The 27,047-nt window shown below is 40.2% G+C and overlaps 1 protein-coding gene and 1 long non-coding RNA gene across 11 annotated transcripts in view; one reads left to right on the top strand and one right to left on the bottom strand.

Annotated features, from left to right (window-relative positions):
- The window catches only part of HERC4 (HECT and RLD domain containing E3 ubiquitin protein ligase 4), a 101,803-nt gene extending 100,090 nt beyond the window's left edge, over positions 1 to 1,713 (bottom strand). For all 4 annotated transcript variants that reach the window (XM_072628805.1, XM_072628806.1, XM_072628807.1 and 1 more), the window contains exons 1-2: positions 1,578 to 1,713; positions 742 to 1,040 (exon numbers count right to left, since the gene is read on the bottom strand). In XM_072628805.1, coding sequence (XP_072484906.1) covers positions 742 to 967 — 226 coding nt within the window. In that variant the 5' untranslated portion in view covers positions 968 to 1,040; positions 1,578 to 1,713. The remainder of the gene's footprint in view (positions 1 to 741; positions 1,041 to 1,577) is intronic.
- A 2,495-nt stretch (positions 1,714 to 4,208) lies between these two features.
- On the top strand, positions 4,209 to 26,471 carry LOC140517495 (uncharacterized). 7 transcript variants are annotated; one of them, XR_011971605.1, is made up of 7 exons: positions 4,209 to 4,886; positions 5,358 to 5,496; positions 6,368 to 6,686; positions 12,675 to 12,789; positions 13,675 to 14,069; positions 14,476 to 14,686; positions 16,626 to 24,510. It is a non-coding gene; the product is annotated as an uncharacterized lncRNA (long non-coding RNA). The 7 variants fall into 7 exon arrangements; XR_011971604.1 differs by lacking the exon at positions 6,368 to 6,686 and having other exon boundaries at positions 4,215 to 4,886; positions 12,594 to 12,789; positions 16,626 to 24,196; XR_011971609.1 differs by lacking the exon at positions 6,368 to 6,686 and having other exon boundaries at positions 4,225 to 4,886; positions 12,678 to 12,789; positions 16,626 to 24,196.
- Positions 26,472 to 27,047: the final 576 nt, after the last annotated feature.

Below are 27,047 nucleotides of genomic sequence, written 5' to 3'. Positions count from 1 at the left end.
AAAGAATTTTGCTGAATGTAGTGATATCATATTATAAAATATATGTCAAAAGAATCAAAATATGAAATAATGCCAGACTTGTCAAGATTTTCACTAACCTAAAAAACCATTTTTACTATGCCACAATGAGACACTTTATATTGAAAATCAGAAATTAACATTCATATTTCAAACTGACAAAATAAAAGCATATATTCAAGATGCTAAGAAAAAACAGCAAGCTCATCTATATATCAAGCAAATAATTATGAAATATTTTATTAAAATAAAAAGCTTAACACAAAGTGTTGTTAGCTGTTCAGTACAATACTTGTGAAATTATACCTGAGTACGGCTAGGCAAGCAGTAAGTAGTAGTAGTTTGTGGTATTCTTAAAGTGATCATATGGTATCCAGAATACTGTTTCCCCCCCTACTCATATATCATTAAAATTTTGCTATAAAACTAAAATTTCCTAAGAGACATTTATGTCATTGGTAACAGCAAAGATAGGCAGATCTGAGATACTCCGAAAGCTTATACTCTCAATTCAACTTCCAATTCCCACTTAACCTTACAACTGTTTTTTTATTCCAAATGCAAAATTTAACTAGAAACTATATGTGGGAAGCAGATTTTAAAACCTTTCACCAAAGATGCAAGTTTGAGAAAAGAAAAATTACACTAAGCTTCAAAAATTAAGCAATTAAAACTGTTAAAACATGCCTTGGATAGGACAAGTAAATTAGAACATTAACTTACCTGGCTTCTTCCTGGACTTTTCATGACCCAATTGTCCTAGATCATTACATCCACAAGTATATACTGTCCCATCATCCAGGACAAATACTGTATGTCTGAGTCCACATCCTACATCTTGGACCTTTTTATTTATGAAAAAGTCACTTTTCCTGGGTTCTAGTACAATTTCTTCATCAATTCCACCCAATCCTAGCTGTCCAAAAGATGCGTTTCCCCAGCACAACATGCTTGTACTTCTTTTGATCTTCCAGATTCAATGATTTTAAAAACTCCCTTCTGTATGGAAGTAGGATGTGTCCCTGTGTCAGGGGAGATGAAAAAAAAATGTCAACATAGCTTTAAAAGAAACTTTATGTCAGTACCCTTTTTCAAGTACCATATCTATATACTTCTTTATAACACAATGAACAGCAAATATAACACCTTGAACAAGTATTGTTCATTTTCAACATTGTTTTTTAAAAAATGCAACTTTCAAAAATGTTTCAAAAATGTTTTACAAAATCACAAACACTCTACAGTTGATTCTACACTTATGAACTGGAACAACTTGACAACTAATTTTGACTTTTCTTTTATCCTTTGATAGTATTCAGGGAAAATCATTATAAGTATCTTTCTCTAATAGACCTATTTTTATATTTTGAGTATTTTCTAAAATTGTTTCAATTAGAATGTCTTCCCCACACATAAAAATAAGTTTATAAAGATATTATTTATCTTACTGCAACTGTTGCAACAAAATAGCATAACTAAAAAGGAAAAAACAAGTGCCCAAAGTTAGAATAAACTATATCGCATTTGTGAAGGAAACATTGTAGAAGATATATACATACTGGAGGATCTGGTGACTTTATAGAAAACATCAACTACAGCATACAACTTTTTCAGGCTCTTTACTAAACTGTCTTTTAGTTAAAATAGAATTAAAGCTGATCCACATCAACACCAGTTGCATGAAGCAAGTTCTGCCTAACAGAAGAGAAGACAAACAATTATAAAAACTTGAACTTTTTCATAATTTTAAAAAATCTTCCAATTATTTATAATAATTTTTACTTTGTAAGGCAATAGGGTAATAATTTCCTCATCATAATGTCCTATCAAAACAAAGACTTGACAGTCAAACCCAAATAAGTATTTTTTAAAATGTATTTCCACTTCACTCTAGGTTTAACTTTAAAAGGAAAATAAGTCACAATTGTACAAATATTTAAAATGTATGTAGTGCCTGATAAACATTTTCTATGCACAATAAAAATTAAATTCCAATGTAGTCTTCTATTTCTCTGTCTAGTAAGATTGATTTTTTCAAAAAGTAAATAACACAGGCACAGTCAACTTTTCAAGGGTTGGAGAGGGGGAAGGGACACTCATAGTTTACATTGGTGGTGAAATCCCTGGAACTTTCCAGTTTGATGATTTATTCCTTTACTGTAAAGGCAGATTAACAAGGAGTCCAATATAGCTAAATAGGCAGCATTTCTTAAAGACACTGCATTAATAAATCATACCATTTACAGCAAGTCAGCATTTAGTCAGCTCCATTCCTCACTCACAACTATCCTGACAAGTTTGAAACCCAGTTTTCACACATCCATGACAAGTACAGATTCTGCTGAGTCTCTATGACAGTGCCTTTCAGAGAATTAGTGCTTACTCTCTACAAGTCATGCAAGCAGAACTTGGGAGAGAGACTTGTGGGATTATGGATTTTCAAATCAAACAAAAACTGGAGGTGAAGGTGGCAAATGTCTTTATGTCCCTTCTGCAGCACAAATCAAGGTGTAAAACGCAGCTATTTTTATCTTTCTCAGAGCTTTGCACCCTAAAGAAGAGCAATGTGGCAAGACGGGAGTGGGGTGAGGGGAGGATTGGTACACACCCAACCACAGGAGCCCAAACTAATTGGGGAAAAAACAGCCAACAAGGCAGCAACATCAACCCCCTGGGAAAGGGAGACACAGACAGAGAGCTTTAAAAGCCGGAAAAGTCTTCAGAGACCATTTAGTGCAGCCTTCTCTTTATATAAAGAAAGGGAGAACGGAGTTTCTAAGTGACTTGCCTAAAGAGGGGCATCACATTGATATAGCATCGGCACGGACCTCAAAAACCATGGAGACTAGAGATGTCAAACTCCCGGACCCAAGCTGCAGGTAAAAACTGAGTGCTGCCCCAACCAGACTAAAATGTAATCAGGTAATTTTAACAAAATAAATAAAAATACAATACAATAGTTCATTTAAATTGTGAGGACTCCCAGCAAGGATCTGTTTCTAGGACTTTGACACCACTGATGTAGACCAACTCCCTCATTTTCCAAAAGTGGAAACAGACTGAGAAGTTGAGGACCCGAGAGCTGGGATTTAGATCTGGGAGGAGCCTTAGAGATCCCCTCATCCACTTCGCTTCCGTACTGATGGACTGGATCAGAGGCTAGACATTCAGAGCCGAAGGAGGCTGCCCTTAACGCCAGGAGACATCGCAGGGCTTAGAAAGAGATTCTTAGAGAAGCTTCCGAGGGAGAAACTGAGCCTGGAAAAAGGTCGTGACCACTGGCCTTCCACACAAAGCCTGGCCCAGAGCCCAGGGGCCCCCATTGTCCTAAGGAGCGCACGGGGTTCATGACGATTTCCCAGAAGGGAAGCTGTCCGGGGTTGGCCCCCCCCCCAGACACAGACCCCCGCGGGAGAGAGAAGCCGTAGGGATGCCTCACCTCCCAGAGGCGGGGGACCCCAAGAGCCAGGAGGGGGAGGGGCCCCGCCCCCGGGCCCGAGAAGGGAGGCTCCGAGGGCGATCCCAGTCCGGGAGGGTGGCCCCGTTTTCAGCCGAGGCCCCGAAAAGTGAAGTGACTCTCCCAGGAAATGTCCTCGACTGAGAGACTGAGGAGCCCCGGGGCCAGCACCGCGTTTTACAGAGATGTAAACTGAGGCCGCGCCAGAGAAGGGGGTAGGGGGAGAGCCCGTGGGCCTCCAGTCCGGCCCCGCCCGGCCCCCTCCCCCTCCCCTGGCGGGGCCGCACTCACCCGGCTCCGCAGGGAGGGCAGCGGAGCCCCGGAGCGCGAGGCTCGGCCCCTCTCGAGGCCGCTCCTCCGTCGTCGCGGCCGCAGCCGCGGTTCCAGTCGCCGCCCGCGGCAGCGGGGAAACTTTCGCAGATCCCCTCCCCCGGCGGCGCGGGCGTGGGGGGCGCCGAGCAGTCGAGGAGAGAGCGAGGAGAGGAGCCGCCGCTGCCGCCGCCGTCCAGTCCCGAGCCAGCCCCAGCGACCCGGATGGAGATGGGGGAGGGAGGAGAGGAGGGGGAGGAGAGAGCAGCGAGGAGGGCAGGGCCGGGAGGGAGAGGGGCGGGGAGCCCGGGGAGGGAGAGGAGGGGGAGGAGAGCCAGGGAGGGTGGGGCCGGAGCCCCGGCCGGGCGGAAGTGAGCGGAGGGGCGCGCTCCCGCTCACTCCCTCGCCCCCACGCGCCTGCGCGGAAGATCGCAAAGGCCCGCCCCCTCTCTTCCTCTCCCCACCCGAAGGAAGGAGGTGGGGGGGAAGGGCCGGCCCAGGACGCCCAGGCGCATGCGTGGCGCCTACTCTCTCCTCGAGTCAGAGGTGGGAACCGAAAGCCGAGGGGGGAGAATTCAAGGCAGGTACTGGTCTTCTGGGTCCTAGCGCCAGCCCTGAAAGGGCCGGCCAGCAACTTCCTCCAGTTCGATTTTTCTTTTCGAGAAGTGAATTTGCCAAGGCTACACACCGGCCCCTGGCGGTCCGAGATGACATTTGAACCCGGGGTCTCCGGCTGCACAGCCTGAACTCCTTCCAACCTGCCATAACTTGAGATTTCTGAGGGGAGAGCTTCCGGAAGCACTTTCTTCCCGGCTTCCTCGTGGGGAGGCGGGGCTCTAGGGGGGAGGGGCGTCACCTTGCCCCTCCCCCGCCCGGGAGAAGGCGCAGAGGGCGTGCGTCCTAGACGCGGCCGTGGCGGGGCCCTTCGCGGGTCTTGCTGGAAGTTTGTTTAGAAGCGTGGGTTTGCGAGCAGGCGGGGCCCCTCCCCCCACTTTACAGAGAACTCCTCCAGGGGATAACGGCCCGCATCTCCATAGCGCTCTGTACAGAGTATCTGACCCGGTGGGAGGGAGGCGCCGCTGCGAGTATCCCCATTTTACAGGTGAGGAGACGTGACCCATCCAAGGTGACGCAGTTAACCCGTGTCCCGGGCAGGTGCCCCCCGCGGAGCTCCCCAGAACCCGGGCCCTTTGACCCCTAAATCCAATTCCACAAAATTTCCCTCCACTAAAATGGGGAGCACAAAAGTGGGGCCCTTACAAGACTGCTGTGAGTCAAGAGCAGGTCGTGCCAACAGTTCAGCAGACAGGGAGGGCTGAGGCATGATGATAGCTAGTGTGTATATAACGTAGGTGCTGTTATTAACACATTGGGAAACTGAGGCAAATGGGGGGAAGTGACTTACCCAGGGTCACACAGCAAAGCATGTATGGGGGCCCCACCCTCCTGACCCCACTCTGTGCTCAGGCCACTACAGACAACTACACCAGCACCCCTGGAAAGTTCACTGAGAGAGTGGCCACCTCACAGGTGTCTCTTCAGTTAAAATTAAGTCACCCTCTTTATTTCCCAGGTAACTAATGTGTAGTTCCTGTCCCTTCTCCAAGAAAACCAAGAAATCCTTCCAGGAGAGAATCTAAGCTTATTCTTTCAAGACCATAGGATCTAGAGATGGAAGGAACTTCAGAGATCATCTACATGCTTTATGCAGGGTGGGTATCTAAGGTCACTGAGGTATTAAGGAAATAACTGTCAAGATATCTCTTCACATTCTAAACCCACTAGGCTTTCCCTGTGTTCAATTGTCTTTGTAATCCTACAGAAATCCACCTCAGGAATGAAAATCCTTTTATGCCAAGGATGAAAGATATAGTTCTTATAGCTGTCTTTGTTGTTAAAGGGCAACTGGTTTCCAAAAGAGGTTTATGTTTAACATCCTTAACACTGAAGTGAAATATTTAAATGGCTATGTCAGCTGTCTGTAATATGTGAAGTGTCAGCAAAATTCTTATTTTCTAATTAGCTGTATTTTTTCCCCAAAAAAATTAAAAGAAAAAAGCAGACATTTTTAATGTTTTCTGAAATAGGCATTAATACTTGTATCTATTTTTAGTATATCAGTAGTCTAGGTTGAACCAGTGATCAACTTGAACCTATAATGCATTGCCTGTTGATCACTTTCAGTCAAAGAATAAAGTTCAAAGATTGCTCAAAATGTTCATGTTCTGCTAGGAAAATAGTCACAGTATGAGGTAATATCTCCATTATCACCTGCTTCTCATCTTTGGATTTTTGTTACATGTCTGTACATTTGAAAAACTCATTGGTGGTCACAACTTTGCTTTGGAACGAAAACAAACCAATTGTCCTTACCAGTCTAGTACCAGTCTTTGGTTAAAATGTATGAACAGAGAGGACCGCTATGAAAAACATAAAAGCTTGTACAGGAATCCACCAGTAAGCAAAAGCTGAAGAGAGCCAAAAGGATTTGACAAACACATATAAACATACACTGAAATTCCTGACCTTTCTTTAAAATACATGATACAACCTCCATCATTTAATCATATTTTGAAAATCCAGGGCGGAGTAGAAAGACGCACAGGGCGGAGTAGAAAGACGCACATACACATAGCTCCGAACCCGGAACCCATAGAACGGCTATAGGGAAGTAACTCACGGCGAGTTCTGCACCCAGAGGCCACGGGGCGTTGGAGCGAGGGAGATTTCTGTTCCAGAGGGACCTGCAAACCTCTCGCGGGGGGTCCTTCACACTGCGGACTGGGCGCCGGGACTGGGAGCTGAGCGCAGCCCTGCCGCGGCCGTGGCACCCAGAGGAAAAGATCCAAGCAGGCTTCAGGGACGGGATCTCCAGCGGCCACACAAGTCCCTCCGCCCACAGGTGACGGGGGTCGGTGAGAGAGTCTCTTTGGCGGGTCGAGAGGGGAGTGGGGTGCCCCCATGGCTCGGGCCCCCCGGGAGGTAGAAGCTGAGAGGCGGCTGCAGACCAGGGCTCCCCAAGCGGGCGGGAGCCTGAATCCATTGTGGAAGGTCTGTGCATAAACCCCCTGAGGGAACTGAGCCTGAGAGGCTGCCCTGCCCCGACCTGACCATCTGAACTTAATTCTCACACTGAATAGCAGCCCTGCCCCCACCAAAAGCCCTAAGGCGGGAAGCAGCATTTGAATCTCAGACCCCAAACGCTGGCTGGGAGGATCAGGAGGTGAGGTGGGTGTGAGGAGAATATTCAGAGGTCAAGTCACTGGCTGGGAAAATGCCCAGAAAAGGGAAAAGAAATAAGACCATAGAAGGTTACTTTCTTGGAGAACAGGCATTTCCTCCCTTCCTTTCTGATGAGGAAGAACAATGCTTACCATCAGGCAAAGACACAGAAATCAAGGATTCTGTGTCCCAGCCCACCCAATGGGCTCAGGCCATGGAAGAGCTCAAAAAGAATTTTGAAAATCAAGTTAGAGAGGTGGAGGAAAAACTGGGAAGAGAAATGAGAGAGATGAAAGAAAAGCATGAAAAGCAGATCAGCTCCCTGCTAAAGGAGAACCAAAAAAATGTTGAAGAAATTAACACCTTGAAAACTAGCCTAACTCAATTGGCAAAAGAGGTTCAAAAAGCCAATGAGGAGAAGAATGCTTTCAAAAGCAGCATTAGCCAAATGGAAAAGGAGATTCAAAAGCTCACTGAAGAAAATAGTTCTTTCAAAACTAGAATGGCACAGATGGAGGCTAAGGACTTTGTGAGAAAGCATGATATCACAATACAAAACCAAAAGAATGGAAAAATGGAAGATAATGTGAAATATCTCATTGGAAAAACAACTGACCTGGAAAATAGATTCAGGAGAGACAATTTAAAAATTTGGGGACTACCTGAAAGCCATGATCTAAAGAAGAGCCTAGACATCATCTTCCATGAAATAATCAAGGAAAACTGCCCTGAGATTCTAGAACCAGAGGGCAAAATAAATATTCAAGGAATCCACAGAACACCGCCTGAAAGAGACCCAAAAAGAGAAACTCCTAGGAACATTGTGGCCAAATTCCAGAGTTCTCAGGTCAAGGAGAAAATATTGCAAGCAGCTAGAAAGAAACAATTCAAGTATTATGGAAATACAATCAGGATAAGACAATATCTAGCAGCTTCTACATTAAGGGATCGAAGGGCATGGAATATGACATTCCAGAAATCAAAGGAACTAGGACTAAAACCAAGAATCACCTACCCAGCAAAACTGAGTATAATACTTGAGGGGAAAAAATGGTCTTTCAATGAAATAGAGGACTTTCAAGCATTCTTGATGAAAAGACCAGAGCTGAAAAGAAAATTTGACTTTCAAACACAAGAATGAAGAGAAGCATGAAAAGGTAAACAGCAAAGAGAAGTCATAAGGGACTTACTAAAGTTGAACTGTTTACATTCCTACATGGAAAGACAATATTTGTAACTCTTGAAACATTTCAGTATCTGGGTACTGGGTGGGATTACACACACACACATGCACACACATACACATACATAGAGACAGAGTGCACAGAGTGAATTGAAGAGGATGGGATCATATCTTAAAAAAAAAATGAAATCAAGCAGTGAGAGAGAAATATATTGGGAGGAGAAAGGGAGAAATTGAATGGGGCAAATTATCTCTCATAAAAGAGGCAAGCAAAAGACTCATTAGTGGAGGGATAAAGAGGGGAGGTAAGAGAAAAACATGAAGTTTACTCTCATCACATTCCATTAAAGGAAAGAATAAAATGGACACTCATTTTGGTAGGAAAACCTATCTCACAATACAGGAAAGTGGGGGATAAGGGGACAAGCAGGGTGGGGGGGATGATAGAAGGGAGGGCAGGGGAGGAGAATGCAATTCGAGGTCAACATTCATGGGGAGGGACAGGATCAAAAGAGAATAGAAGTAATGGGGGACAGGATAGGATGGAGGGAAATATAGTTAGTCCTATACAACACAACTAGTATGGAAATCATTTGCAAAACTACACAGATTTGGCCTATATTGAATTGCTTGCCTTCCAAAGAGAAGGGGTGGAGAGGGAGGGAGGTAAAGAAGTTGGAACTCAAAGTGTTAGGATCAACTGTAATGTTCTTACCACTAAGAAATAAGAAATATTGGTAAAGGGGTATAGAAAGCTATTTGGCCCTACAGGACAAAAGAGAAGATGGAGACAAGGGCAGAGAGGGATGATAGAAGAGAGAGCAGATTGGTCACAGGGGCAATTAGAATGCTTGGTGTTTGGGGGGGGGAGGGGATAAAAGGGGAGAAAATTTGTAACCCAAAATTTTGTGAAAATGAATGTTAAAAGTTAAATAAATAAAAAAAAAAATAAAGGAAGACATCGAAACTAAAAAAAAAGAAAAAGAAAATCCACCGGCGGCAGAGCCAGGATGGCAGACTAGAAAGACACTTATGCAAGGTCTCCCTACACAGCCCATAAAATACCTGTAGAGAGGGACTCTCAAAAAATTCTGGAGCAACAGAAGTGGAGAACAACAGAGTGGAGAAGCTTTCCAGCCCACAGTGACCTGAAAGGTCCATGGAAATGCTGGTTGCGCCAGATGCAGAGCTGAGCCTAGCCCAGCCTTGGCCTCCTGGCACGGTGCGACAAAACTCTGGGAGGAGGACACCTCCGGGGCGGAATCTCCAGTAGCAGCAGGGGGTCCTCAGATCCCTCAACCCACAGGCATCAAAGGTAAGTGACAGGGGTTTATCAGCTGGTCAGGAAGGGAAAAGGGCCTTCCCATAGCTCTGGCAGCAGGCAGCAGCCACAGAGGCTGCACAGCAGCCCATAGACCACCCCATTGTTGGAGCATAAAAACCTTGGGGGGCACTGAAGAGCTGAGTCTAACGTCAGCCCTGGGTGGAGGCCCTGGGCTAGCTGGTCTTTGTCTCACACTGAATGGTGGCCCTGCCCATCCAGCTTATCTGAAAATCAGCCCCCAGTGCTGACTTGGTGGAACTGGAGGCCAGGTGGCTGTGGAGAGGTAACTTCTAAGATTCTGAGCACAAAAATACCTCTCTCCATCCAGAGCAGTACACGCTTGATTGTGCCACCTTGGAGGAACATCTTACAGATTATCAGAGTATACCCTACTCTTGACAAAGGATCCAAAAGTCAAGTAACTGGTTAGGAAAATGCCCAAAAAAGGGGGAAAAAAAATAAGACCATAGAAGGTTACTTTCTTGGTGAACAGATATCTCCTCCCATCCTTTCAGATGAGGAAGAACAATGCTTATCAGGGAAAGATGTAAAAGTCAAGGCTTCTGTATCCCAAACATCCAAAATAAATATTCAGTGGGCTCAGGCCATGGAAGAGCTCAAAAAGGATTTTGAAAATCAAGTTAGAGAGGTAGAGGAAAAACTGGGAAGAGAAATGAGAGAGATGCAAGAAAAGCATGAAAAGAAGGTCAACACCATGCTAAAGGAGACCCAAAAAAATGCTGAAGAAAGTAACACCTTGAAAAATAGGCTAACTCAATTGGCAAAAGAGGTTCAAAAAGCCAGTGAGGAGAAGAATGCTTTAAAAAGCAAAATTAGCCAAATGGAAAAGGAGGTTGAAATGCTCACTGAAGAAAATAGTTCTTTAAAAATTAGAATGGAACAGATGGAGGCTAATAACTTTATGAAAAACCAAGAAATCACAAAACAAAACCAAATGAATGAAAAAATGGAAGATAATGTGAAATATCTCATTGGAAAAACAACTGACCTGGAAAATAGATCCAGGAGAGATAATTTAAAAATTGTGGGACTACCTGAAAGCCATGATCAAAAAAAGAGCCTAGACATCATGTTTCATGAAATTATCAAGGAAAACTGCCCTGAGATTCTAGAACCAGAGGGCAAAGTAAATATTGAAAGAATTCACCAATCACCACCTGAAAGAGATCCAAAAAGAGAAACTCCTAGGAACATTGTGGCCAAATTCCAGAGTTCTCAGGTCAAGGAGAAAATATTGCAAGCAGCTAGAAAGAAACAATTCAAGTATTATGGAAATACAATCAGGATAAGACAATATCTAGCAGCTTCTACATTAAGGGATCGAAGGGCATGGAATATGACATTCCAGAAATCAAAGGAACTAGGACTAAAACCAAGAATCACCTACCCAGCAAAACTGAGTATAATACTTGAGGGGAAAAAATGGTCTTTCAATGAAATAGAGGACTTTCAAGCATTCTTGATGAAAAGACCAGAGCTGAAAAGAAAATTTGACTTTCAAACACAAGAATGAAGAGAAGCATGAAAAGGTAAACAGCAAAGAGAAGTCATAAGGGACTTACTAAAGCTGAACTGTTTACATTCCTACATGGAAAGACAATATTTGTAACTCTTGAAACTTTTCAGTATCTGGGTACTGGGTGGGATTACACACACACACATGCACACACACATACACACACACACACAAACACACACACAGAGCACAGAGTGAATTGAATAGGATGGGATCTTATCTTAAAAAATGAAATTAAGTGATGAGAGAGAAATATATTGGGAGGAGAAAGGGAGAAATGGAATGGGGCAAATTATCTCATAAAAAAGGCAAGCAAAAGACTTTTCAGTGGAGGGAAAAAGAGGGGAGGTGAGAGAAAAACATTAAACTTACTTTCATCACATTTGACTAAAGGAAGGAATAAAATGCACACTCATTTTGGTATGAAAACCTATCTTACAATACAGGAAAGTAGGGGAGAAGGGGATAAACAGGGTGAGGGGGATGATGGAAGGGAGGGCAGTGGGAGGAGGAAGCAATTTGAAGTCAACACTCTTGGGGAGGGACAGGATCAAAAGAGAGAATAGAAGCAATGGGGGGCAGGATAGGATGGAGGGAAATATAGTTAGTCTTACACAACACAATTATTATGGAAGTCATTTGCAAAACTACACAGATATGGCCTATATTGAATTGCTTGCCTTCCCAAAGGGAATGGGTGGGGAGGGAGGGAGAAAGAGAATTTGGGACTCAAAAGTTTTATGAACAACTGTTGAGTATTGTTCTTACATACAACTAGGAAATAAGAAATACAGGTAATGGGGTATAGAAAGTTATCTTGCCCTACAGAACAAAAGAGAAGATGGGGTTAAGAGAAGGGAGGAATGTTAGAAGGGAGGGCAGATTGGTGATAGGGGCAATTAGAATGCTTGGTGTTTTGGGGTGGGGGGAGGGGAGAAAAGGGGAGAACATTTGGAACCCAAAATTTTGTAAAAATGAATGTTAAAAGTTAAATAAATTAATTTAAAAAAAAAAGAAAATCCACCACTAATGTCCCACCATGTGCCTCCATAATTATCGCATGAGGGTGAACCAAGTTTTAAGGCTCTGTCAGCAATGTACTCATTCTGGCAGGTTCTGTCAAGTTGACAAGTTCTGTTTATGGGCCTATTGATGTACCAAGTGTCTGTTGTCCAAAGATCATCAAATATGAGTTCAGAGAGGCTTGTCACTAGGTTGTCTTCCCTTTGGTCGATGTTTTAGCCACAGCAACTCTTAAAAGCTATCTACCATCACGTCTCAACACTGATGCCTTTAGCCTTGGTGACTGTGATTTTATTAGTAACCTCATTTTCACTTTTGAGTTTGCAACCTCCAACATTTGTGGCTATGTACAGTAGAGGAAAAAATAAGAGAGGAGATTTGTGCACGTTTGTGGAGTAGCTGGTATCCTACTGGGCACTTCATGGTCTTGTTCACCCTGCCATTGTAATATAAAGAGGTCCTCAAGCATCTGTTGCATATTTTCATTATTTGCCTTTAAAACTCAAGTTTTGTGTTGCAGTTATGCCCCCAACACATGGTGCAAGTCCTTTGGGCTCCAAGATAATGTTGAGACCTCACCACTCTCTTCATCTTCCAACAGCAGTTAAAGTTCCAGCAACCCCTTCCCTTGGTTTTCATATGGCAGCCAAGGAAAAGAGGTTTACAGCCTATACAGAATAACAAGGCCTTCACACCACCATCTAACACAGTAGAAGGTAAGCTTCAGGTAAAAAAATTTTTAGTTTTAAGAATTTTACTTACTGTATAATATTTAGGGTACTGTAGATTTCATGTGTTATGAAAAGTGAATATTGCCTAAAATCAATTTATTTTATTGACATGTTAGCACTAGGGAATTACTAGGAAGAAAAATGTTTTATATGTTAACAGTTTTATTTTGTGTATTACATCTTACAGACTATTTCATGGTTACTATGTTAGGAAAAGTACATGTAGTCAGAATTCATGTTTTGTTATAAAGAATTGTGTACAGAAATCTGCAGTCTCTTGTGAAAGATTACAGTGTTTGGTAGGAAACTAACCCCCTATTTCCTACAGGTTCAGTGTTTCAACATTCATGTTCTTGATTTTCATGATGTTTTCTTGGCATTTAGCAGGCACCCCTGCTAAAGATAAGGATTGACTATACCAAGCTCTCAAAGAGCTTGCAATTTGCATCAGTAGAGGGAGCATCCATACCAACAAAATTACAGATCCTTACCAAAAATGAAATATGGCAACTTTTTCAGTAGCCCATCTTTCAAATTTGAATATTCTGTGTTAATGAGTATTCATTAATACGACAACTAGATTGTGGTCTGGCAAACCAGAAAGCTCAAGGGTCTTGGCACCAAAATTAAAGGGGGAGGGGGGGAGCAGGTAAATTCTCCTGAGTAAGACAGAAAAATATTATGAAAATAAGTAATGAGCTAGTCTAATGCTTTAATCACTTTACTAAACAAAAACTAATCAATTCATTAAGTAGGGATGGTTATTTTTATCATATAAGAGTCAAAATAAATATTGAAAACTATTTCCCTTTTTCTCTCCTTTTAAAGAATATAATTACCTCTTGTCTTTTTTTTTTTGCTTTCTTAAAGCAATTTGAGGCCCAGTGTGATTTTCCAGTCCAGGGGTAGAGTACTGTAGAGCTGTTATCTTGGTGGCCTATGGGATAACATTCCTCCTGAACTCGTGTAAGGAAAAAAGAGGAACCAACAATGGAACTCTCTTTACTAGAAATTCGATTTATTGGCTTGGTAATCATGGGAACTTTCCCAGCCTGCTTTTACTTGTGTATTGCAACTATGCTCACCTCCTTTAGCTCCATACTTCCCACCTCATGATTTTCTCCTTCTAAGAGCATTGGACTGGAAATGAGGACGCTTACCATCAAGTGCTGATTCTGCTACTGTCTGTGACTTTGGGCAAAGCTCATCATTTTCCAGGTCTTGGTTTTCTCCTCTGGAAACGAGTCAGGTGGTTTAGATAATGTGTAAGTTCTTTTCTTGATCTAAAAATTTCTAATTTTATGATTCTTTTCTTTTACTTTTCCACCTCTCCTCCCACAATTTATAATCATTTCATTGTCATCTTCTTTCTGGATATGTAGAGAACAGGAATCAATGAGTCTGAGGGAAGGGTTAAAAGGATCATTTCCTTACCTGGATCTCTTTTTTAAAAACACAGTTTAAAATTGGCATATATTTTTAGTAGGTTGCTTTGTATATTTTATTATCCTCTCGTCCACAACAATTATTATTTTTAGTATAGTATTTCTATGAGTTGGTTATCAGAATCAGTTATCCTCAAATGTATTTCTTGGGAAAGTAACACTTGTAGAAGCAAGAACAGTTTTGATACTACTCCCTTTCTTATAGCTGTCTTTGTTTCTTTTCCAGTTTCTATCCTCATCGTTCATGGAGCATTTTAACAAGTATTAAGCTCAAAACTCAGATGCAATGAGTCCCTTGGCCTGCATGGGGGGATGTGTTCATACATTTGAATCCAAAGTGCCATTATTATAGTCATTACTCCACTGAAAAGAAAAAAGTCGGTATGATTTGTGGAACAGAGGAATCCAAATAGAAAACATGAAAATTACAGGATCAGGTAATCTATAAGTAGGATAATTTATTCATTACACTGTGAAACCAAAAAGCTACCCACAGCGAGCATGTTAACAATAAATGTTAATGAATAATGAACATATCAGTAATTGAACATATAAATAATAATACTGTTATTATCATACCAAAGACTGCAGAAATTTTGTCCTCTTGAAGAACAATAAGTTTTAGAATACCTGCAAAGAGAAGGAAACAACTTTTGATGCTGTATCAGGTATACTTCTCCATAATAAATAGATTTATCCATTGGCTGTTCATTGGGAATCAAGTAGCCTTATAAAGTCATTTGAAGATGAGAAGTCTTAATTTCACTATTAGTAATATTAAATATATGTTGGTCACTTTATTTCATTCCTTAGACAGGAGTTCATTCCAAGGTTATTCAAATGGCTTGATTCAAATGGTATAAATAATCTGGGGCAACAAGGTGACACGATGGATGGAGTACCAGACCTGAAGTTAAGATGATTCATCTTCATTAGTTCAAATCAGGCCTCAGGCATTTTCTAGCTTTGTGACTTAGGACAAGTCACTTAACCCTGTGGGCCTCAGTTCTTTATCAGTAAAATAAGCTGGAGAAGAAAAGGCAAACCATTCCAGTATCCAAGAAAACCCAAGATGGGGTCACGAAGAGTCAGACACAACTGAAACAACTAAACAACAACAAATAAATAACCTAACAGTTGTTAAGTAAATGTTGAGACCTTAACTTTCCAGTAGGTCCCTTTTCTCAAATAGGTACAGGACTAGTGTTAACTTTAATTACGGTCACTTTGCTCAAGTATTATTCACAGCATCATCATTAAATAACTGGCCAGCATATTAAAAGCTTTGTTTGGCGTTCTATGAGATTGTTATTTCTTATTTTATAAGGGGGACATAATATAAAAACAACATATAACATATTCCTGAAGTTTGATGCCTGATGTGGCAGTCACTTGTATACATCTTGCAATTGCTGTAAAGATGTTAAAAGGTAAAGAGATGGAAAAATGTGAAAAATTCTGCCCTGAAATCCACTGAGAGACAATGTTTTACCTTTTCCTTTATACCTTCAGGCTACAGATTACCTTTACACACACTGTCTGTTTGCAAACTTTAAAAAAAAAATTGGCTGTTCCTTTCCTTAGCCAAAATGAAAAAGATTTTCATGACAGCTGACAGCTAGAAATAGATAAAATACTAACATTTTTATGGGAAGATTTTCATTAGCATTTGAGCAATGTGTTCCTGTAATCTCCATATGAGATCTGATAGCCTCAAGGAAAACATTTAAGCAAGAGTGACCAGGAAAGGACAGAGCATTCCTAAAAGACAAATTATAGTTGCCACCTTCACATTCCCGAAGACAATTTAAGCACATTAACACAACGGAAATATTTGTCCAGGAAAAATGTCATGTAATTTGAGCTGCATGTTTGTACCTCATTTAAAAAAAATAAAAATTACTTGCAAATAAACACAGGTCTGTGAAGAGGTAAGTTGAAGTTATACTGTTGTTCACTTTGAACAGACAAATTCACCAGTTTAATCGTTTAAGGAAAGCAGTACACAGCATGCTAAAGTTCTCACTGATCAAAGGGTAGCTTTAAACTTCTCCCAACTAATCCATAGATACAGCAGGCTAACTAGAAATTAGTAATCCTATGAAACAGTGGGATGGAGAATTGTGCCAAGTGCTAAGAAACATCAAAATTAAGATCATCAAAAGGGGATTAATTTCCCTAAGTGTGTGGATTAGTTATGTAATCTTTTACTGAATATGTATTAGAGAAAACAAAAAAGAGAAGGGATTGACTTTTTTCTTGGGAGGGGGTCTTTCTTAGTGACCAATAGGATTAGCAAACAGAAAGTTTTCTTCTGATTGATGAAAACTTTTTTTAATTTAAATTTATCATGCAAACCTTTCTTTGCATGTTTAGATGTTGCTCATTTGAAAATTTCTTCATCCTGTGGCCCTTCCAGAGACTTCTATATCTCCTTCATTATTCTGCAAGTTACCACTGAAGGCCTCTACAATCTGATTCCAAACTACTTTTCAACCATGTATCCTCTTACTGCTCCAAAGGAATCCTCTGCTCTAGCCAGGCTGGTCAAACTACTATTCCTGAAGCAACACACCTTCAAGTCTGACTTATTTATTCTCCCTGAAGCCTTCCAGACCCATGGTGCCCACAGGAACCTCGCTTTCCTCTGAACTGAAGCGCTATTGTCCTGCTGCTGCTTATTTGTCACTTCTACTCTATTTGTAGGTTGTCATTTACCAGGCCTATGAAGCAAAGCAGATCATTAAAATGTGCTCCTTATAGGATTTCTTGTCCAGCAGGGGAGATATGGCCTGTATATTTAACTTTTTATGTGTGTGTCAGTGTCTTCTCACCTGTCACCATTTCTTATTCATTATAGGTCATTATTATGTTTCAGAAATTACAGGTCAAAATTTGCCTCTGCTTCCCATAATATATTCTGTAGGATAATTGTTCCAGCTCACAACTTATGATCGTAGGATTTACAGGTGGAAAGGGTCACCTACTCCTCCCTCCATAGAAGCACGGTGTTCATTAGTCCAAAGACACCAAATGCTGGGGTAAGGACCCGCTATTCGAGAAAAACTACTGGGAAAACTGGGAAGTAGCCTGGTATGCAAAAAGGCTCTAAAATCACCATTAATAGGAGAAATACAAATTAAAACAGCTCTGAAGTTCCACCTCATATTCATCACGTTGGCAAAGATGACAAAATGGCCAAAGACAACTATTGGAGAGGATATGAGAGGCCAGCTGAATTAATCCCTCTTAGTGGAGCCATGACTTGGTCTACCCATTCTGGAAAGCAATGTGGAACTGTGTCCTAAAAGTCCCAAAATGGTGCATACTCTCTGACCCTGCATGTACTACTCCTAGATCTATACTCCAAAGAAAGAAGAATATATGTAAAAATGTTTACACCAGATCTCTGTGGTGGCAGAGAATTGGAAACTAAAGGAGTACCCATCAATTCAGAAATTGAACAAATTATGGTACATGAATGTAATGGAATACTAATGTGCTATAAGAAATGATGAAAGGAATGATTTCAGGAAAAGATGGGAGATGTATAAATTGAGGTAGAGTGAAGAGAGCAGAACCAGGTAAACAATTTAAACAATAAGTATAATTCTGTAAAGATAAACAGCCTTGAAAGACTTAAAAACCCTGATCAATGCAATGACTAACCATAATTTAAGAGCCCCAATGATGAAGCATGCTACCCACCTTCTCTGATGGATTTAAGATACAGAATGAAACTTATATTTTTGGATACCTTCAATGTAAAACTGTTTTGCTTGACTATATTTTGTTTTGTCTTTTTCTTTTATTTATTTTATTCAATGGGAAAGGTAGGAGAGAAGATACATGCTAGTTAGTTGAAAAGATAGCATAAAAATTACATTTAGGAATAAAAAATAATTTGGCATTGAAAAAAATTAATCATCTTGTTACTAAGCTAATGATAGCTTATTCCAAATGTAGCAAGCCAGCTGTTGGTCAGTCGTTTCAGTTGTGTCTGACTCTTCATGATCTCATTTTGGATTTTTTTTTTTAGCAAAGACACTGGAGTAGTTTGCCATTTCCTCTAGCTCATTTTACAGATGAGGAAACAGAGGCAAAGAGGATTAAGTGACTTGCCCAGGGTCACATAGCTATTAAGTATCTGAGGCCTGATTTGAACTCAGGAAGAAGAGTCTTCCTGATTCCAGGCCCAGTGTTGTATTCACTGTGCCACGTAGCTCTCCAGACGATAGACCTATAATAAGGTTGATACTTTAGATTAGGACTTTAGCGAAAGCAAGAGAACAACAGTCACCAAGTACTGTCTTTACGATGTTCTAATATAAATTGTTCTTCTAGTTCTACTCTCTTCATTCTGTCTCACTTCATGTAAGTTGGTGTCTGTACTGGCTGGTTTCATGTCTTTCTGGATCTTCCTAAGTCAGAGTCCTGGGGGCTTGGGCCACACAGGATTGTGGGTTGAAAGTGCTGCTGGATTCAGGCTCCCCTGCAACATCCTAGGTTGAATTACTATGGTCTTCAGATCCCTCTGGAGCACCTGAGTCAAAGTACTCCCTGCTTCAAGATGCCCCTGTAATCAGAATCCGTTGGATTTGACCCTTCCTTAGGAGCTTCCTCATCAGGGAAATCTAAGGGTTCTTATCACCTGGTAAAGAGTTCTTCAGGTTTCAGATACCTCTTGAATGACTCTGGGTCAGAGGACCAACAGACTTCTGCTTTATTTTCCTGAGTTTTCTCCAGCTTCCCTGGAGGGACCCTTTTCCTAGAGTCCTCAAGCTTCTGGCTGTAATTTTGTAGAATGCTTGACTGTATGAAAGAGCTTATCATTGTTTCTTTTTTAACTTCTTAATCATTCAATCTAGTGCCTTTGTTTAGATCTTTGCTAGAGTATATGTTGGGGAGATAGGCACCCCTGTGACCCTTCAAACTGCCATCTTAACCAGAAGTTTTCCATACATAGTTTCATAATAATTATTAACAGAGTGAATCAATCAATGATCCATTGTCTCTGTATGAATTTTCATTAGGACTTCATGAATGACATATCTCTACCTTTGTATAGCCCATGTGAGAAAAAACTTTGCTTAGGGGATAGAATGCTGGACATAGAACTATCCTGGATTCACTGCTTCAGTGATACCATTTAGTTGTGGGACCATGTATGCCAATATTTGGTCAATAAATGATCAATAATTCACTCAGTCTTTCTGAACAATCTCTCAGGCAACTCCCTAACACTTTAAGCTGTGGACATTTTATGATCTCCTTGGTCTCTAGGGGGCCACCCAGGAAATTAAAGGTTCTTGCTATATGTATTGCACAACAAATGTGTATTTTGAAGAAATCTTCATGGTAGTGGTCATGTTTTGGATTTTACTTTGAAAATATCCACATTTTTATCCACAAGCTTCCCAGAAATGACTTGGAAACCTGCATCCTACAAATTAGAATCCTATAGGGCAAAACTAAAATCCAATTTAAACTTTTGTCTTCTTAATCAAATCCACATAGTAGAGATCTAAAACCCCAGCATTCCCTTGTTTTATGAAATGGCTTAGCCTCATATATCAGGATGAGGGGCGAAAATAAACAAATGAGGCTCATGAGAGAAAATAGCTGCTCCAAGGGGAACCATATACTCTGATACCCATGGCAGCAGCATGAGGAAGCAGCCTAAAATTAGCAGGAGAAGAGTGCAGTTCGCCACTGTAGCCCTTGCTGCCTTCAGTTGGTGGGGAAGAGACCCACATCCTGGTTTAGGTGGTGGAGTGGAATTCTGTTTAGCAAGAGTGAAGGGAAGTCCTCACTGGTATCACTGCCCAGGTAAGCCGGCAGCCTGTGCCCTCTGGCACCGACAGATCTGAAATGAAGGCTAAGGAAGACAAAGCAAGGAAAGCTCTCTGTCTCTCTGGAGAAAATTTATAGGTGTTCAACTTATCACGGAAAGTGGGAACCTAGGAAATAAGATGGCAGAGAGATCAGGCATACCCTTTTTGGATCCCCTCCCTTCACTCATTGTTACACTTAAATGGAAAAAAACCAGTCCTGACTAATTCCAGAGGCCGGGGTTGGGAGGCCGTTGCTTTGGATGAGTGTTAGGTAGGAAAGGGAATGTAGAACTGCCTTAGAGATTTGAGAAAAGTCTCAAGAGATGCATATATAAGCTGTTGCAGAGCAAGAGGCAGTTTGAAGATTAATAGTGCACGGTATACTTAAGCTACAGTCAGAAAGGAGTGGCAGGGTAGTTTCATGGATGGCAAGGGATATGATGGCAAGCCTGCCCACAACTCTCTTGGTACTCACCATGGTAAAGGATTATATCTGTAATATATTGTGTCTGAGATAGACATGAATTTTTCAAGCATTTCCTGTTTTCCATCATTACTTATTTTTGTCTCTTCTAACTTTTTTTGGCTCTGGTTTCTATGTTTTCTACTTTGTTTTGGTTTTATGGCTCTCCATTAATAGTAATGACCATAAGCCTCTCCTCTTCATGCAACTACGTTTGTAAGGTTTAAATCCTCAGAGACAGATTATCCAAGATCTGTGGGATATGGGAACTTTGTGACATCAAGTGGAGGAAGTGGCTCATGATTTATATCGTTAAGTAGGAAGAACAAAAGGAAAGTCACATCTTTTAATTTACATATCTATTCATCATCATTAGCTACTCCCATCCTTTTTAAGATGAGGCAGAGGCAAAAATAGAAGAGTTTGTAATAGTTTGTTATATTTCACAACTATACTTATCACCAGATGAAACTCTACTCAGTTCTTCAGGATGGGAATGCAACATATCCTGTTGCCTTGAGATTTCATAGACTTGGAACCAATAGAGTTGGAAGAAACTGCAGAGGCCCTTTCTGTTCAGTGATATTGCTAGTACAGAACCACTTACAACTAGATATTTAATAAATTTTTTTTGGTGAGTTATAATTTTACTGCGTGGTAATCTTGGATGTTTCCTTTTGACCCTTCATATTTTGTACGTCTTTTGTTGTAATGATATCATTTTACATTGTGTTACGGTTATTTGGTATCATTTATACATATTATTGCTTCTTGAAGGTAGGTTCCCAAATTTTATCCTTCTTTATATCTCCATAATATCTGATACAGTGCCTTGCCCATTGTGGGCATTCAATAAATAGTTATTGAATAAATGAGTGAATGAATGAATATGGGATGAAAAATTCTTCTAAAGATTGATAAGAACCTTTTTAAAATCTATTACTTCTGTAATTGATCAGGCAAATAGTTTCTTCCTATTAGGAACTCTCTTATTTAGATTATACCAAAACCTTACAATCTCTTTTAGGGGCATTTTTGGAAAGTAAAAGAAGTAGATTTAAAGGAAAGGCAATATATACATACTAATCAAAAGTACAGGATGTTCCAAAAGATTTAGTGTGGTTTCTAGCTTTAAAGCATAGATTTAGAGCTAGAAGGAACATAGAGGTAATCTAGCACGGCCCCTTCATTTCACATGACAAAATGGAGTCTCAGATTATATGACTTGCCCAAGATCACATATGTAGCAAGGAGCAGACTGAGACATGAGCCCAGGTCTTTTGACTCTAAAGCTAATATTCTTTTCACTGTTCTGTGATAAGTTGAGAGAGACCCTCTTTTTTCTTAGTGACGTCCCAGGAAGTTGTTTTGATGATGGAGGAAGAAAATGTAAAGGTACTGAACACAAGACTTTTTTATACTGAATTCTCCTGGAAGAGCCCTGTTGACATATAGTACTTTAATTTTTCAAATCATTTTAATAATAATAGCTTACACTCATTTAGTACTTTCATGTTTATAATGTTTTTGAGACCATATTATATATTTGGAAATCAGACTTAACTCAGATTTTTTATTAGAACCTTTCACATAGTGAGTGGTAAAATAGAACAGATTAAACTAGAGAATTTAATTTTAGAGTATGTGCTGATGGCCTGCATCATACTATAGAGAAAAGTATAATGGGTTTTGAATTAGAAGACCAGCTCTCTGCCATTTACTGCCTGGTGACCTTGAGCAAGTCTCTTTATCTCTCTAGACCTCAGTTTCCTCAGTTTGTAAAAGAAGAAAGTTAGATCAGATAATCCTTTAATTCCCTTCTAAGAGAGCCTGAACTAGGGCAGGGTCAACAGGGCTTTGTTCAGGGCACCAAATTTAGGGGGTGCTAACAGAACTTAACGCCTTCTGAATCAGCTAAGCACCTGGTTATCAAGAATAATTAAAGAAAGAAGCTAAAGATCTCTGCTTACGATGGTCCATGTTCCAGTATCTCTTTCCACCTCCCCTTAACTGAATTTGCCTTTAAAAGTTTATTTATATCTTTCTAGTGGTATTGGGCACCTAAACCTCTGGTTATAGCTTTGCCTCTCAACAGGATTCTGCAATCTTATGATTCAGTAAAGGATAAGGATAAATTCATTTTTAAAAACAAAGACATTGAAATTGGTGATACTCATATCACCAATGCACCAAAATAATTCCATATAACAAACAAATTAAATGAATATTACATTAAGAGAAAATAAAAATTTTATACTCTCATCTCTCTTCTTCTATTGAGCTACTTTACAGCTATGGGTGGGTAGATTAACCTCCCTATACTTCAGTTGACTTATCTATAAAATCAAAATATTAAAGCAATCTGTTCACATGGTTCTCATGCAGAATAACTAATAAAGAGACAATAAAAAGCTTTAAAGTGCAAATTACAGTGATAATATGTAATATCACTAATATAATTAATTACTCAATGTCATGAATTTTTAAAATTAGTACAGTACCTTATGTCTACTTTAGTCCTAAGTGATCATCATAACAACAAAAATTAAGTACATTGAAATCCTATATGACATGTGCTGAAGGAATATAATAAGATTTTGAAGTTTCCAACTCTTTTAATGGCACTACTAGCTTCACTAGATCTCTCTTCTTCAAATCACTTACCTTAACTGCGGTCTTCCCTTTATAATCCAGATATCTTGCCTCTTCTAATAACTATCTTTAGATCCTGTTAGATAAAAGATACATCTAACCTTAATTATTCTGTCTTGACATAAAGAAAGCATGTATTCTAGTATGATAAACTGCTCTGTTATTTGTCACCGCTTGACTAATTTGGCCAAAGTTAGTTTGATACCTAGGTTGTCAGATCAGGTTATATTTTAAATCCTTTCGCTATGTTTAGCCACTTGGCATTGGATGATTTGGAAGTTTACATATTTAGGGACCAGATGGCTCTGAAGCCTGGTAACAAGATATGAAGCATTTTACTGCTAGGTCATTGGTTTAAATCTGGACCTGGCTGATCACTATTGGTGGGCCTTACAAAATGTAATAATGATCTTGTGCCTATGTCTAATGGACAGTGCCCCGTGCAGGAAAGTACATCATTCTTGGCGCTAATTGATATTCTTGTTGTTAGCTTCAGGAGAGAAGCCAAGGTCTGAATCAGTCAGAAAATCTTTACTGCTGATGTACCTGAGTCATTGTTCTCTGACCCATTCAGTCTTTGGTCTTTTTGTAGTTTGTAGACCTTTGGGTTTTGCTCAATAGTCTTATGCCCAACTTCAAAGTGACTTCATAAATACAAATTAAGATGTAATTAACTTTAGAAATATTTCTGTACAATATGTTCTAATATGTAATAATAACATTTGTTCTTTTGTTACTTCTTTAATACCTTAAAGTAGATATTTTCTTAAGTTTTCTTGTCAGGACTTCCTGAAAATCCTCAGTGCCACAACTATAAAATCATTTAGCTTCTTTGTCATTATTCCTATGCATTCTGTGCTTTTGGTGATTTCAGGTTTTTTACAGAACCTATGTCCCTTTCCTAAGTTCAGACCAAGTCAACTTAAATGTGTATTAATGAAATATATAGTATCATGTGGAATTGAACACATATTTTAACATGACCAATATGAAATTTGTTTTGCTTGACTATCTCTATTTGTTATAACAGATTTTTGGGTTGTTTTGAGAGTGGGAGGGAGAGAGAAAAAAATGTAATAGTTGAAAAAAATAACATTTAATTTAAAACAAAAATAAAGTGCATAGATTTAAAAAAAAAAAAAAGAAATACACAGTGTTTCAAGACCTGAAAAAAATTAGTTTTATTGTCATATTCCCAATGTCTTTGTGTGTTGTCATAGATTGACCTAAATGTGGCTATAGTTACTTACATTAATGAATGTTTATATCAATGGGGAGGAGCCTAGAGAAGAAAATAAATGGGGAAATCTACCACCTGCATTTTAGCCTCCTTCTATATAAGCGTAATCCAGTTTAATTCAGTTCAACAAACATTTATTAAGCACCTGTCATAAGCAAAGTAGTAAGGATGCAAAGGCTGATGTGGCAAAGACTATTCTCAAATAATGTACAATCTAATGGGGGTGGGGGGTGGGGCATGGATGGTGAGAGGGGGAGGAAGCAACTTATATAATTTAATTAAACCAACATTAAATCTCTACTCTTTTCAAGGTACTGTGCTACTACTAAGGATACAAAGATCTGATACAGAGGTCATTCTCCAAGAGTTTATAATAACTCTATGATCCTAAGGAAGAGGACACAAATAATAAGACTGAGAGTGCTAAGTGCAAAGGAGAAGTCCATACAGAGGGCAAGAGGAAATTTGAGATATCCTAGAACATTTCTAAAAGCTTCTTGAAGAAAGTGGCAGATGGCATGGACGTTAAAGAAAGGGAAGGGCTTTGACAGAAATGTGGAGGACATCACTTAGATAAGGGTAACAATAAACAAAGGCCCAGAGACAAGAGGGCAGGCTAAGATTGGGGGATAGAGAGTTTATTGGTATTATGTATACAGGGGAGAGTCACTTGAGCATGGAAATAATGCAGTGAGAAACTTCTTTGCCTTATGAAAATTGCCTTGGCAGCAGGAAGCTTTGGAGAATAGGTGAACAGGAGGCCAGGCAATTAGGAATCTATTGTGATCATTCACATGAAAGTTGATGAAAGCCAGAACAAGGATTGTTGCAGAAGGAATGGAAATAATATAGGATGAGTAGGAAACATCCAAATACATACCCTCCCCCACCACAACCACTAACTTATAAACTCTTTAGGTGCAGTAACTCTGTATCTACCACAGTATCTTCCATGTATGACTGAATGAAGTAGGCAGAAAGACAACAATATATTCCAGTTGTCCCCACATATACCTTGGGCGCCCCCACCCCCACCCCAGGATTCTAGGCTCTGACTGGTGAACAGTCACCTTCTCTTGCCCAGAACCAGGCCCATCATGCCCTTCCCAGTCATCTCCATACCATGCTGCTATGGATATCCTACCCTTTCCAGCCCTAGCTCTGGAACAAGAAGCAAATGTATACTACTGCTCCTGGAAGGATGTGTCAGTCCATTGCCCTATGACTCACAACATCATTCCCTGTCTAAAACTCCCCTGGCTACCACTCCCATGCATATATTATCTTCCTCAATTAGAAGGCAAGCTTCTTGAGGGAAGGAGTTGTGTTATTTCTTTGTATTTGTATCCTCAATGCTGAGCACAGTATATGGTACCTAGTAAATGCTTTTTCATTCATTTCTCTCTGTTGTGACAGGTGAAATTAGGAAATTAGGAGCTAAGTATATTTTGAGTCTATGTGAATTTAGATCATCATTTCATTTCATTTTGTGAGGTTTCCCACAGCACCCAGGGAAAAACTTTAGAAGTCACAGTGAGCATTCTTATCAAATTGGCAGCTGGCAAAAAGCTAGAAGGGATAACTAACCCACCACTGCATGAAAGGATCCAAAAAGACCTTGACAGGCTAAAAGACTGGCCAGGCTGTAAGAGAAGATTTAACAGGGGTAAATGTGAAGGCTTACGCTTGAGTTCAGTAAATCAATCACAAGTACAAAATGATGATGAAGATGATAATGACTATCATTTCTATAGTGATTTAAAGTTTGTAAAAGGTCTTTTCGAATATTATCTCATTTGATGCAACAACCCTGGGCTGTAGGTGCTATTATTATCCCTACTTTACAAATGAGGAAACTGAAGCAGAGAGATAAAGTGACTTGTCTAGAGTCACTCAGCTAGTAAGTGTCCCCCAGTGGAATCTGAATGCAAGTTTTCCTAATTCTAGTCTAGCACCCTATCCATTGTGCTATCTAGCTTCCTCATAACAAGGGATGGTGTTACCAAAGTCAATAAAAGTTGTAAAGGTTTTAATTCTCTCCATGGACATTACCACAACTGTGGTGCATGCCCTCATCACTGTCCACCTGAGCTGTAGATTTTGGGCTGGTTTCCCTGCCCCAGGTTTTTTCCAGGTTAGTCCATCCTCCACTCTACTGTCAAATCAATCATTCTAAAGCACAGATCTGACCACACTACCTTCCTATTTAATAAACTCCAGTGGCTCCCTTTCACCTCCAGAATCAAACATAAAATCCTCTGTTTCACAGCACAACACCCTTCTGCCTTTCGTCTCCCCCACATACCCTGCTATCTAGTGACATTGGCTTTCTTGCTACTCCTCTCACCTTAGCTAACTAGACTCCCTCTGCTGATGATAGAACTTATAGGGAACACATGCATCATCCCCCCATATTTGAATATTAGCAGTTTATTTTTGTTTAGTCCCTAATCATTGTTTATTCATGCTTACCTTTTCATGTTTTTCTTAACTTCTGTGTTTGAACATCACCATTTCTACAAAGCTCTGGTCTTTTCATCAGGAATACTTGAAAGTCCTCTATTTCATTAAAGATCACTTTCTTCCCGGTAGCATTAAACTCGGTTTTG

The sequence above is a fragment of the Notamacropus eugenii genome, chromosome 1 (assembly GCF_028372415.1).
Source record: "Notamacropus eugenii isolate mMacEug1 chromosome 1, mMacEug1.pri_v2, whole genome shotgun sequence".
NCBI classification, from domain to species: domain Eukaryota; kingdom Metazoa; phylum Chordata; class Mammalia; order Diprotodontia; family Macropodidae; genus Notamacropus; species Notamacropus eugenii.
Note: the sequence above shows the minus strand (reverse complement) of the source record. Positions and strands in the feature narration are given on the sequence as shown.